This window comes from Nicotiana sylvestris, chromosome 6 (genome assembly GCF_000393655.2).
Source record: "Nicotiana sylvestris chromosome 6, ASM39365v2, whole genome shotgun sequence".
Classification (NCBI taxonomy): Eukaryota; Viridiplantae; Streptophyta; class Magnoliopsida; order Solanales; family Solanaceae; genus Nicotiana; species Nicotiana sylvestris.
Genome location: NC_091062.1, coordinates 1,734,731 through 1,746,848, shown reverse-complemented (window position 1 = coordinate 1,746,848; position 12,118 = coordinate 1,734,731). Strand labels below are relative to the sequence as shown.

The 12,118-nt window shown below is 35.5% G+C and overlaps 1 protein-coding gene across 1 annotated transcript; it reads left to right on the top strand.

Moving 5' to 3' along the window:
- Positions 1 to 6,822: 6,822 nt before the first annotated feature.
- Positions 6,823 to 7,970, top strand: LOC104241855 (BTB/POZ domain-containing protein At4g30940-like). The gene has a single exon (XM_009796815.2). It carries the CDS (start codon positions 6,861 to 6,863, stop codon positions 7,968 to 7,970), a length of 1,110 nt encoding a protein of 369 aa, XP_009795117.2. The 5' UTR covers positions 6,823 to 6,860.
- The last annotated feature ends 4,148 nt before the right edge of the window (positions 7,971 to 12,118 follow it).

Sequence of the window (12,118 nt, the reverse complement as noted above, 5' to 3'; positions counted from 1 at the left end):
GGAAGTCAAATAAGAGGAAACTACACCGCCCCATAATCTGGTGTCACGAGTCTAGAGCCTCTAAATATACAAATCTTCATGTCTAATACATAACAAGTCTAAAGTGCGGGAAAACAAGGATAAGAGGAAGAAAGCAGGGCTGCGGACGCCATGCAGCTACCTTACAATCTTCGGCAAACTCTGACAATGTTGAGGACTCTCACTCTGCCGCTCGGGCGCCTGGATCTGCACACAAGGTGCAGGGAGTAACGTGAGTACGCCAACTCAGTAAGTAACTAAAGTAAATAAGGTCTGAAAGCAGTGAGGAGCAGTTAAAAATCATATAATTTAATAAACGACAGAATAACAGATCAACTCCACAGTTTAAAACCAGTTTCGTCAAAAAATCATCAAATTTTAGTTTAAACACTTGAAATCATATACTTAGCAATTTTTTCCACCAGAGGCTTATTTCAAAAGAAGAGTGAAAACGGTAAAAATATCATAAATGGGCCCCTCAGGCAAGGTATCACTCAGAATATGGCCTCTCGGGCAGCCTCTCAGTCACTCGTGACTCAGCTCTCGTCACTCAGTACTCACTCTCAGCACTCAGGCTCATTAATATCTCATAGTAATAAAAAATCATAGTAACCACTGCGGCGTGCAACCCGATCCGTAATTTATAGTCAACTACGCTCACTGGGGGTGTACAGACTCCGGAGGGGCTCCTACAATCCAAGAGTCATATCGTTGCAGCGTGCAGCCCGATCCAACATCCGAGCCCTCTAACACATAAGTCAACATCCATTTGACTTTTCCAACTTAACCTTCCTTAAAAGAGACTAAGTGTCTCAAACCTTACCAAATCCTTTCCGAAACCCTAAGCAATCAACCCGATCACATATAGAACCATTATACAAAGCAATTAGAAGCAGAAATGGGGGAAGCAGAGCAATAACTCATGAGATGATTGGCTGGGTCGTCACATCCTCCCCAACTTAAACAAACATTTGTTCTCGAACGAGTCAGGAAACATACCCGAAGCCTCAAACAGATAAGGATATATGCTCCGCATCGCTCGCTCAGTCGCCTAGGTAGCCTCCTCCACGGGCTGGCCTCTCCACTGCACTTTCACTGAAGTTATATCCTTTGACCTCAACTTTCGAACCTGACGACCCAAAATAGCTATTGGCTCCACAACATAAGTCAAATTGTCATCTAACTGAACCGTGCTGAAATCCAGAACATGAGACGGATCCCCAATATACTTTCCGAGCATAGAAATATGAAATACCGGATGCACACTCGATAAGTTGGGTGGCAAAGCAAGCTCATAAGCCACCTCCCCAATCTTCCGAAGCACCTCAAAAGGTCTAATGAACCGAGGACTCAATTTACCTTTCTTTCCAAATCTCATAACACCCTTCATGGGCGAAACCTTCAACATAATCTTTTCACCAACCATGTAGGATGCATCTCGAACCTTCCTGTCAGCATAACTCTTTTGCCTCGACTGCGTTGTACGAAGCCTCTCCTGATTTGGGCGATTCTAGAGGGATTTTTCACAACTTGGACTGAGGTAGGTGTTCTATACCCGAAAGTGATCATATTTCATAAATCATTTATCAATTATTTCTGATTTAGATGTAAGAAATTGAGATTTTTATAAATTTTGCAAAAATAAAAAAAAATGAAGATTTGAAAGTCGATTCGATGTTAGAATTCAATAATTTGTATGGTTTAACTCGTATCGGAACGGGTGTTCAGATTTCGTGAGTTTTTCGGTATTCGAGATGTGGGTCCCACTTTTGACTTTTAAAGTAAATTTCAGATTTTTATCCGGAAAATTAGTAAATTCATATGGAATCTGTCGCGGTTCAGAGTTGGCCCAGACCGTCCTCAGCCATAGAGATTCGCAACTTTTTTGGTTTGGCAGGCTATTATCGCATAAATTGTTTAAATCATGAATTAATTGTTATATTAATTATCTCTCTCATATTCCTTGCTCAATATTATGCCTTAAATCCATGCTTGATTGATACATGCTTAATTGATTTATGTGACTTAATTGTTACTTGACATTTAACATATTAAGTATTAAATTGCATATTTCCTCTCTAATTCCACAATTAATTGCTACATGTCATTACTTGTTTCCTAAATAAATTGTAATTATTGTATGCTTATTTGCCATATAATCCCATATGAAAGTTAGTAAATTCATATGGAATTAATTCCTACGATTTGTGTTGAGTATATTGAATTGTTTGGGACTAGATTTGAAGCCTTCGAACACGAATTCACGAGGCAAAGGTTTATTGGAATCTTGAATTTGGTTGCAAAGCGAGGTAAGTGTCGTGGTTAACCTTGACTTGAGGGAATAGAACCCTTGAATTATTTGTTATGTGAATTCCATGTATACAACGTATAGGCAAGGTGACGAGTGCCTATACGTCGTCAAATTAATTGTTTGCATAATTTTCTGAAAAACATAAATTGTTTAAATCATGAATTAATTGTTATATTAATTATCTCTCTCATATTCCTTGCTCAATATTATGCCTTAAATCCATGCTTGATTGATACATGCTTAATTGATTTATGTGACTTAATTGTTACTTGACATTTAACATATTAAGTATTAAATTGTATATTTCCTCCCTAATTCCACAATTAATTGCTACATGTTACTTGTTTCCTAAATAAATCGTAATTATTGTATGCTTATTTGCCATATAATTCCATATTAATTGCTGCAATTATTGGATTAATTTTTTTTAATAAGGATTGGTAAATTATATTATTTGAGGAGCGGGTTGCACGCCGCAACAGAAATAAAAGTTAATATATTGGAGGAGCGGGGTGCACGTCGCAACAGAATTGATTGAAAAGATATATTGAGGATCGGGTTGCACACCGCAACAAAATTAAGTGAAAATGAATACATTGAGGATCGGGTTGCACGCCGCAACGGAATTAAAAATGAATATATTGAGGATCAGGTTGCACACCGCAACAGAATTGAATATGAATATATTGTGGGATCGGGTTGCACGCTGCAACGGAAATTGATCGAAATAATAATTGGTTATGACTACCGAGTTGACTCGATTGCTGAAATGATTTACCCGTTTAATTTCTATTCCTGTTTTCCTATTATTGTTATTATTAATATTGCGTACATGTTAATGTAAGTGACCCGCCTTAGCCTTGTCACTACTTCGTCGAGGTTAGGCTCGGCACTTATTGGGTACATGGAGTCGGTTGTACTCATACTACACTCTGCACTTCTTGTGCAGATACCAGAGTTGATTCTAGCGGCGCACAGTAGATTTGCTCGGATTCAGCTATCCACAGGAGACTTGAGGTATAGCTGCACGACGTTCGCAGCTTTGAGTCCCCTTCTACTTATCTTGGCTGTGTATTTTCTTTCAGACAACTTTATTTTCGTTCGGACCTTTATTTGTATTATTCTAGTAGCTCGTGTACTTGTGACACCAGTTCTGGGATGATTTTAGACATTGCTATTATTATGGATTAATAATTTTATTTCCGCAATTGTTTCTTTGTTATTAATTAAATGAAAATGGTTTAAAAGTGGCTAATATTATTTTACATTGGCTTGCCTAGCAAGTGAAATGTTAGGCGCCATCACGGTCCCGAAGGTGGGAATTTTGGGCCGTGACAGCAAGATTTTTAAAACTTGTAGTCTAAAACGAGTTATAGATACTTGTATACCAATAAATCATCTTATTAAGGGTAAAATAAGAAACTTAAAGTTAAATTATTTCTCAATATAGAAATATAATTCTTAGGACAAACTAAAAAAGAAAATACATCATATAAATTGAAATAAATGGAGCAATTTTTAAAACAAATTAATTATACACCCGTGTAAAGAACTTTTATGCTATTAATTAAGTTACCTTTACATCTTGCAGCATACATATTGTCTTATTTTCAAGATTACGAATATCACATTTTTTATATATTGAGGTTAACCTAGTGTAAAAAAGTTTTACACGTTGGTGTATGAGTTAAACCCTTCACACCAAGCCTAATATGATAACAAAAATCTAGAGTTAATAATTACAGCGGGTAAGTTTTCACCGTAAAAGTAAAAAGCTCTCAGTCCGGTATGTAATTTTTGTACTATTTTATCATTCCATAATATATATATATATATATATATATATATATATATATATATATATATATATATATATATATATATATATTTTCGAGCTTCCGAATGTTCCAATATTCGAAAAAACAACTGTAAGAGAAGAGAATTAAAAAGGGAACTTTAAAGAACTGATTTTAGGATCAATATTCATACCGCAACTATGGGTCACACAGGTCATGGGTTCGAGCCGTAGAAGCAGCCACTAATGCTTGCATTAGAATAGGCTGTCTACATCACACCTCTTGGGGTGCGACCCTTCCCCGGACCCTGTGTGAACGCGAAATACCTTATATACCAGCAACCCTTTTTATTCATACTGCAACTAATATTGTACAACATATTGGTAACATAAAAAAGGAGATATTTTAGCCAAACACGAAAAAGAAATTCAAAAGGATCATAAATAGCAAATTTATTCTTGAGGTGACCATATAGTTGTACCATTGGTTAGTGGTTACATCAATTTTTTTAATACTTCTACTATCAACATGAAGAAATTACATTAGTATAAGTCGCATGAATAATAATGCTGATGTTAGTTGTGATTGTTATTGAGCCTGAATTTGTTATGTAAACAGATCTCTTACATTAGTATTGATTTGAATATCTGAGTAAAACAACATTTCTGAACAATGAAAAGCCAGAAAGATAGGGTGAAACTCAATGTTGGTGGCAGAATCTTTGAAACTACGGCCACAACCTTAGCGAGTGCAGGCAAGAATTCATTCTTTGGAGCCATGTTTGATGAGAATTGGAGCCTGCATTCTGATGCCGCAACCAATGAACACTTCATTGATAGAAATCCTAATTATTTTGCTGTCCTTCTTGGCCTACTCAGAACAAGGGAGCTTTATATTCCTCCCAAGATCGATAAAAACCTCCTATACAGAGAGGCTCTATATTAGGGGTGTTCATGGTTCGGTTTGGATCGGTTTTTCTCTAAAAAGAAACCAAATCAAGTAAGTCGGTTTTCCAAATATTAGAACCAAACCAAACCAATTAAGTCGGTTTTTTCTCGATTCGGTTTATGTCGGTTTTTTCGGTTACTTTTCGATTTTTTTCTTAAATATAAGACATACACTACCAAACACATATTTCGGCGACCACATTTTTAACGTAACACTATCAAATTAATTGCCCTTTGAGAAATCTATTATTTACCAACATATATTGATGATAATTGAATCAAATAGTGATGAATAATTTAAGGACTCAATTAAAAATATATTATTTTTAACATGAAATAGATTCTTACACTTAACAAAAGAAAACTACCAATCAAACTAGAATGTAAAGGTAAAGAACTGTACTAAAAGTGCAAACGATTAACATTTACTATAAAATTTTTGAAACTTTGTATAAAAGTATACATATATATAGGTGTAATTCTAAATTTAAAATAGTTACTCCTATATTAGGTTTGGTTCGGTTTTTTTTTTATTAAAACCAAAACCAAACCAAATTTGATCGGTTTTTAAATTTCAAAACCAAAACCAAATCAAATCAAAAAGTATTGATTTTTTTGATCGATTTGGTTTGGTTTTCGGTTTGGTTCGATTTTTCGGATTTTTTATGAACACCCCTGCTCTATATTATGGCCTTTTGGATCATATCTGGTCAGCTAAGTGCGGTCCATTTGATGGCAATAGGCTCCGGTTGGTGCAGTCAGTAACAAGCTGGCCATCAAGGGATGGTGAGGTCAATCGAGCCATTCGAGCTTCCCCTAGTGGCTGGTGCTCTGTGACTCATGGTAGTGTGGTTCACGTGTACGATTGGTGTCTGGGAGACCCCTCGTCCATCAATTATATAAAAAGGGCAACCCGATGATCACAAAGGTTTATTGTACGCAGTCAATTATATAATTCTCTATATAGTTTTATTTGGTTTTTGCTCTTCATAGGGAAGAATATGTTTTTGATGATTTTGCTATATAGTTTGATTTCGTGGTAGAGTTATTTTTGACCAGTGGTATTGCGAGATACTAATTGATAGGTATTAGATAAATTAGTCAAGTTGCATGCAAAATAGCTTGAACGTTAGCATTATTATAAGAAAAAATTATCAGTTATTTGTTATTATCTTATAAATAATTAAGTTGATAATGATGATTTAATTGTATAAATATTTTTTTACACTTTCTTTGGTATAGAACTTAAATTCATTGTGACCATCAAAGGATGTGGTGCAGTGAGACTGCTCCTCCCTTAACCAGAGGTCTCGGGTTCGAACTCTGAATATGAAAAAATCCTTGGTATAGAGCGATTATGCCAAATATACTATTTGGTAGCTAGAAAGCCTAAGATTTAAACGGCACTACTAATTAAATAATTATCGTAATGTGGCACAGCCAATAAATATTTATGGCAAGTGATTTATTGATAGGAATTTAGAAAATTGTTCTATTTTAGGAATGTTTCTAGTCCTATTCAAGTTCTATTTTAGAAAACTACTTGGAATAGGTAAAAATAAATTCTTTGCGAAAATTGAAGGGTTTTAAGTTCTTTTTCAGAAACCTACTTGTAATTTCATACAAAATCACACCTATAAAAACATCTCATCGTTATAAAGCCAAAATTTCAACTTTATGAGTTTTGAATTTTTTAACCACGACTTCAAGTATTAATTACTGAGTTCTAGATTTACTGTTTGAGCAAAAGCTATTAAGTTCGGTCTGAACCCGTAAGTTGGCTTCGACATGGAAAACCAAAAAGACAGGGTGAAACTTAATGTTGGTGGCAGAATATTCGAAACTACGGCCACAACCTTAGCTTCCGCTGGTAGGAATTCATTCTTTGGAGCCATGTTTGATGAGAATTGGAACCTGCATTCTAATGCCACAACCAATGAATACTTCATTGATAGAGACCCTGATTATTTTGCCGTCATTCTTAACTTACTCAGAACAGGTGAGCTCTATATTCCTCCCAAAATCGATAAGAAATTCCTATACAGAGAGGCTCTATATTATGGTCTCTTGGATCATGTTCGGTCTGCTGAGTGCGATCCGTTTGATGGCAATAGGCTTCGGTTGGCACAGTCCATAACAGGCCGGCCAGTAGGGGATGGTGCGGGCACTACTCAGGCCATTCGAGCTAGCTCAAATGGCTGGTGCTGTGTGGCTCAGGGTAGCGTGGTTCGCGTCTACGACTGGATGCTTCAAGAGCACCCTACAATCAATCTTGATTATCGTCGTGTGAATGATGTCTGTTGGGTTGATTCTGAAAATATTGTAGCTAGTTTTGATAGAAAGTCAGATATTGGAGGCATAGGGTTATTCAACGTATCTACAGGGAAGCTGAGCTATAAACACCAGTTTACAAATCAATTAAAGGATTACACAGCAGGTACACTATGTTTTAGCTCTGATAACAAGTTATCCTCCAATTGTAAAAGCAGTAGCAATGGGTGTAGGATTGGTGTTTGGGACTACGTCACGGGGGAGCTAATGAACAACATAGATGCGCGAACGCTTGGTGATGTTAGCAAGCTGCAATGGTATGATACCAACTGTTTGATGATCGCTACTACGTATCCATTGAATCAAAACTGTTGCATCGTCTTGTTCGATATTAGGGAGAAGGCATTGGTTTCGTCGTGGAATGGTTCTGCTTGGGAAGAAAGAAACCAGTATCTCGTTAGTCGCCAACTACAGAAATTTGTAGATGTGATAGTTATAAAGAATAGTAACTCCATTTGTGTAGTAGATGATAAAGGATGTTTGCGTTTCATTGATTTGAGGAATACTGCTACTACTAGAAGTTGCTCTGATGGTAAGCAACCCCCACTTCCAACCGAGAGGTTGTGAGTTCGAGTCTCCCCAAGAGCAAGGTGGGAAGTTCTTGGAGGGAAGGATGTCGGGGGTCTATTTGGAAACAGTCTCTCTACCCTAGGGTAGGGGTAAGGTCTGCGTACACACTACCCTCCCCAGACCCCACTAAGTGGGATTATACTGGGTTGTTGTTGTTGTTGTTGTTGTTGTTGTTGTTGTTGTTGTTGTTGTTGTTGTTGTTGTTGTTGTTGTTGTTGTTGTTGTTGTTGTTGCTGCTACTAGAAGTGTACAATGGAAAGAAAGTTGCACACCAATTACTGCTGTGGATAATAGGCCTTGCTATCCCAAACTGGCATTTCATGAGGGGCAATTGTTCTCGTCAATGAACGATACCATTTCGGTTTATAGTGGTCGTGACTGGGCTCTAACATCACAACTTCGACAGAGTCATGGTGGTCCAATTTGTGATTTTTCGATTGGTGATCTTCAATAGGTTGTTAGAGTTGGAAGAAAGGGAGTATTGGCATAAGAGGTAACGTTGCTTCCATATGACTATGAGATCACAAGCTCAAGCCGTAAAAACACAAGAGCGAAAGCTTAATGCACCGTACTGCCCTTTTAGGTTGATAGAAACTGATTAATTAACATGCATTTTCAATTTGGCGTTAATTCAAGCAGATGAATTCTCTCATTATTTACTCTACCTGTTAATCTTCTTGTGAACTTTTAAACAGAGTAACTTGGAAGTTTCTTTTAATACATGCATTCATAATCTATATTCAGATAAGATGGGTACTCCCGCGTGAGAATTTTAAGCTATTTACTTGATTCTATTGTCTTTTTCATCTTCTTGAACCGAGAGTCTATCAGAAACAATTTCTCTATCCTCCAGGTATGGGTAAGGTCTGCGTACACACTATTCTCCCCAGACCCTACTTGTGGGATTACACTGGATTGTTATTGTTGAGCCGAAAGTCTATCAGATTACCGTCTCTCTACCCTCCAGGTCTAGGGTGGGTGTAAGATCTGCGTACACACTACTCTCCCCATATCCCACTTGTGATATTACACTGGGTCGTTGTTGTTGTTGTATAATAGCCCATTGGATTCTATTGTCTCTTTTCATCTTTTTGAGCCGAGTGTCTATTGGAAACAGTCTATCTATCCTCCAGAGTAGGGGTAAGATCTGCGTACACACTATCATCCCCAGACTCTATTTATGGGATTACATTGGGTTGTTGTTGTTGTTGAGCCGAGTGTCTATCGGAAACTGTCTCTACCCCCAAGGGATAAGGGTAAGGTTTACGTACACACTACTCTCCTCAGACCCCACTTGTGATATTACACTGGATTGTTGTTGTTTTGTATGGTAGCGTACTGGACTCCATCTATATAAGTAGAAGCATTAGAGAATCACTAGACGATTTTTATTTCAATTTTCAGACTCTTGTCTTATTAAGTGACTTAGGGGTCGTTTGGTAGGAGGTATTAGAAAAAATAGTGCAAGCATTAGTTCTATGCATTACTAATACCTTGTTTGGTACTTTTTTCAACTTGTATATAACTTTTACTTGTATTAGTTATACATTATACTTGGCATTATCCTATGCATAAGTAATGTATAGAAAACCATGGCATTAGTAATACCAAGGCTTTAATGCATGCATTAGCATGATTAAAGACAAAATTGTCCTTAAAGTCCCTTAAAGCTAGAGAATATGGAGGACATTTTTGTAAGCAACTATTTTTCTTAAAAATTATGCGATGCATTATAATTTTAATACACCACACCAAACAATAGATAAGAAATAATATTTGCATAACTAATGCTTGCATTACTAACCCATGCATTGTTAATATACCTTATTCCGCACTATTCTTATACACCCTACCAAACGACCCTTAATCACAATACTTATCCAAAGACAGGATATAACAACAAGGATTGCCTGCACATTTTGATATATATATATATATATATATATATGTCACTTGGATAAAGTAGGAATCTTCTACTATACTTTTCATTGTCAATAAAAATGATTAATATAAATTGAGAATTGGGCTTTTCTGATTAACCTGTCAAAGTGTACAAAATTTTAGAATGAATGTGAAATGGCGAAGTATAGTATTATATTATATAATATTCTGATATTTTTTATCAGAATATTATGAACTTTTTAGCAAAGTGATATTGCTACTTTAATACCAAGGTATTAATAGAGCTTATGGCTCCTCAACTACTCGATTGTCCCATGTTATAAGATTTAATTTACCAGTCTATATATTTTATTCATTTCCAAAATATTTATAAATAATATTATGTTATTATTTCATAAAATCAGAGCAGCATTTCAAGATCTATACAGATTAAAAATCTGACAAATTTATGAAACAGAAAAAAAGTACTCACAACAACTACTCCTTCGTTCCAATTTATGTGAACCTACTTATTTTAGAAAAGCATCGTAGGGTTTGAAATTTGAACGTCCACGTGCTATGTTTTGTTCTATATTTTTGTGTGGGTGCGAGGGTGATGTACACGTCATTTTAGTAGCTAAATAAAGACCGAATTTTCTCCGAGGAAATACAAAATAAAAAATAAATAGGGAAGAACTAAGAAAATTCAACATATAATATATACATAAAAGAAATTTAATCTTATATACAATAACTTTTTCGAAGCGAATTCGAATGAGCTCTTTCCGTCCCCTAAAGCTGCCCATGGCTAAACGTAGCACAACAATAACAACAACAACAACCCAGTATAATCTCACAAGTGGAGTCTGGGGAGGGTAATATGTACGAAGACCTTACCCCTACCCAGAGGGGCAGGGAGGCTGTTTCCCGGAAACCCTCGGCTCAAGACAACAAAAAGAGACTAAACATTAGTACAATTAATAAACTCATACTTAAATAACACAAAATAACATAAAATACATAAAATAACAGCAATGTAAGAATTATAAAAGTGGCACACACACAGATATATATATATATATATATATATATATATATATATATATGCACTTTGGCGAAGAGTTTCACTTTGTAGCAATTAGTACAAATGAAATTTTCTTTACAAGTCATTTAAGATAGAACAACATATATCGTCTACGGTATTTTGAATTAGCTATCTACCAACGAGTTAATATATACTAATTGAGTAAATAGACTTTAAAGAAATTAAGTTACATTCTGTATTGGAATATAGAAATTATAAAAAAGCTTAAACTCTATATGTTGATGGCAAAATAATTATTTACATAATCAATTGAATGATAAATTATTTATTAGTAAATCTTTATAATAATCATTAATTGGAAAATTAGTCTAAATAGTGACTAACATGTTATCACATATTAAATCCACATAATGCAAAAAGTATTACCAATACCTTAAAATCCTTTATATAGTAAAATGAAAAAAATCCAAAATTATGCATGTATTATTCGAAATTGATTAGTTTTGTCATTCGTTACATTTCATATACGCTATTGTCATTACTAAATTATTTGCCCTTATCATTAACAGAGCTCAGTGCGTGAAATAGGTGGACTGCACATATCTAAATTTTCGAGAAAAATACAAAACTCAAATTTACCCATCAACTATTAATTACTATAGTTTAGAATTACCCTCAAGTTGAAACTTGTTAGAGAACAACAAGAGCAAAAAGGTTGACTTTTTCTAATGATGGCTTAATTTTGACCAAATGTTTAATGGAGAGCAAAGCTATTCAACATTGGATAATACAAGAACAAATTTGATCACCACTAAGGGGATGGGACAGAATAATTAAGATCCCTCCCTCCTTAATAGTTCACATTTGGAAATGAAAAATTTCTTAATAAGGAATCTACTCGCGAAACCAGATTAATCGGACCAATAATTTTTGAATCACAAAAAAAGGAGGGGGCCTTGGCGTAACTGTTAAAATTGTTGTCATGTGACCAGGAGGTCACTGGTTCAAGTCGTGGAAACAACCTCTTGCAAAAATGCAGGGTAAGGCTGCGTACAATAGACCCTTGTGTGTAGGGGTGGGCATCGGTCGGTTCGATTCGGCTGTGAATATTATCGGTAGCATATCGGTTATCGATTTACAAATATGATAAACCGATAACCGAATTGATAAGATATCGGTTATTAGTTATCGGTTAATTGGTTATTGACCATTATCGGTT

Excerpts from the sequence above, each read along its gene's own strand:
- LOC104241855 (XM_009796815.2), top strand. The coding sequence starts at position 6,861 with ATGGAAAACCAAAAAGACAGGGTGAAACTTAATGTTGGTGGCAGAATA.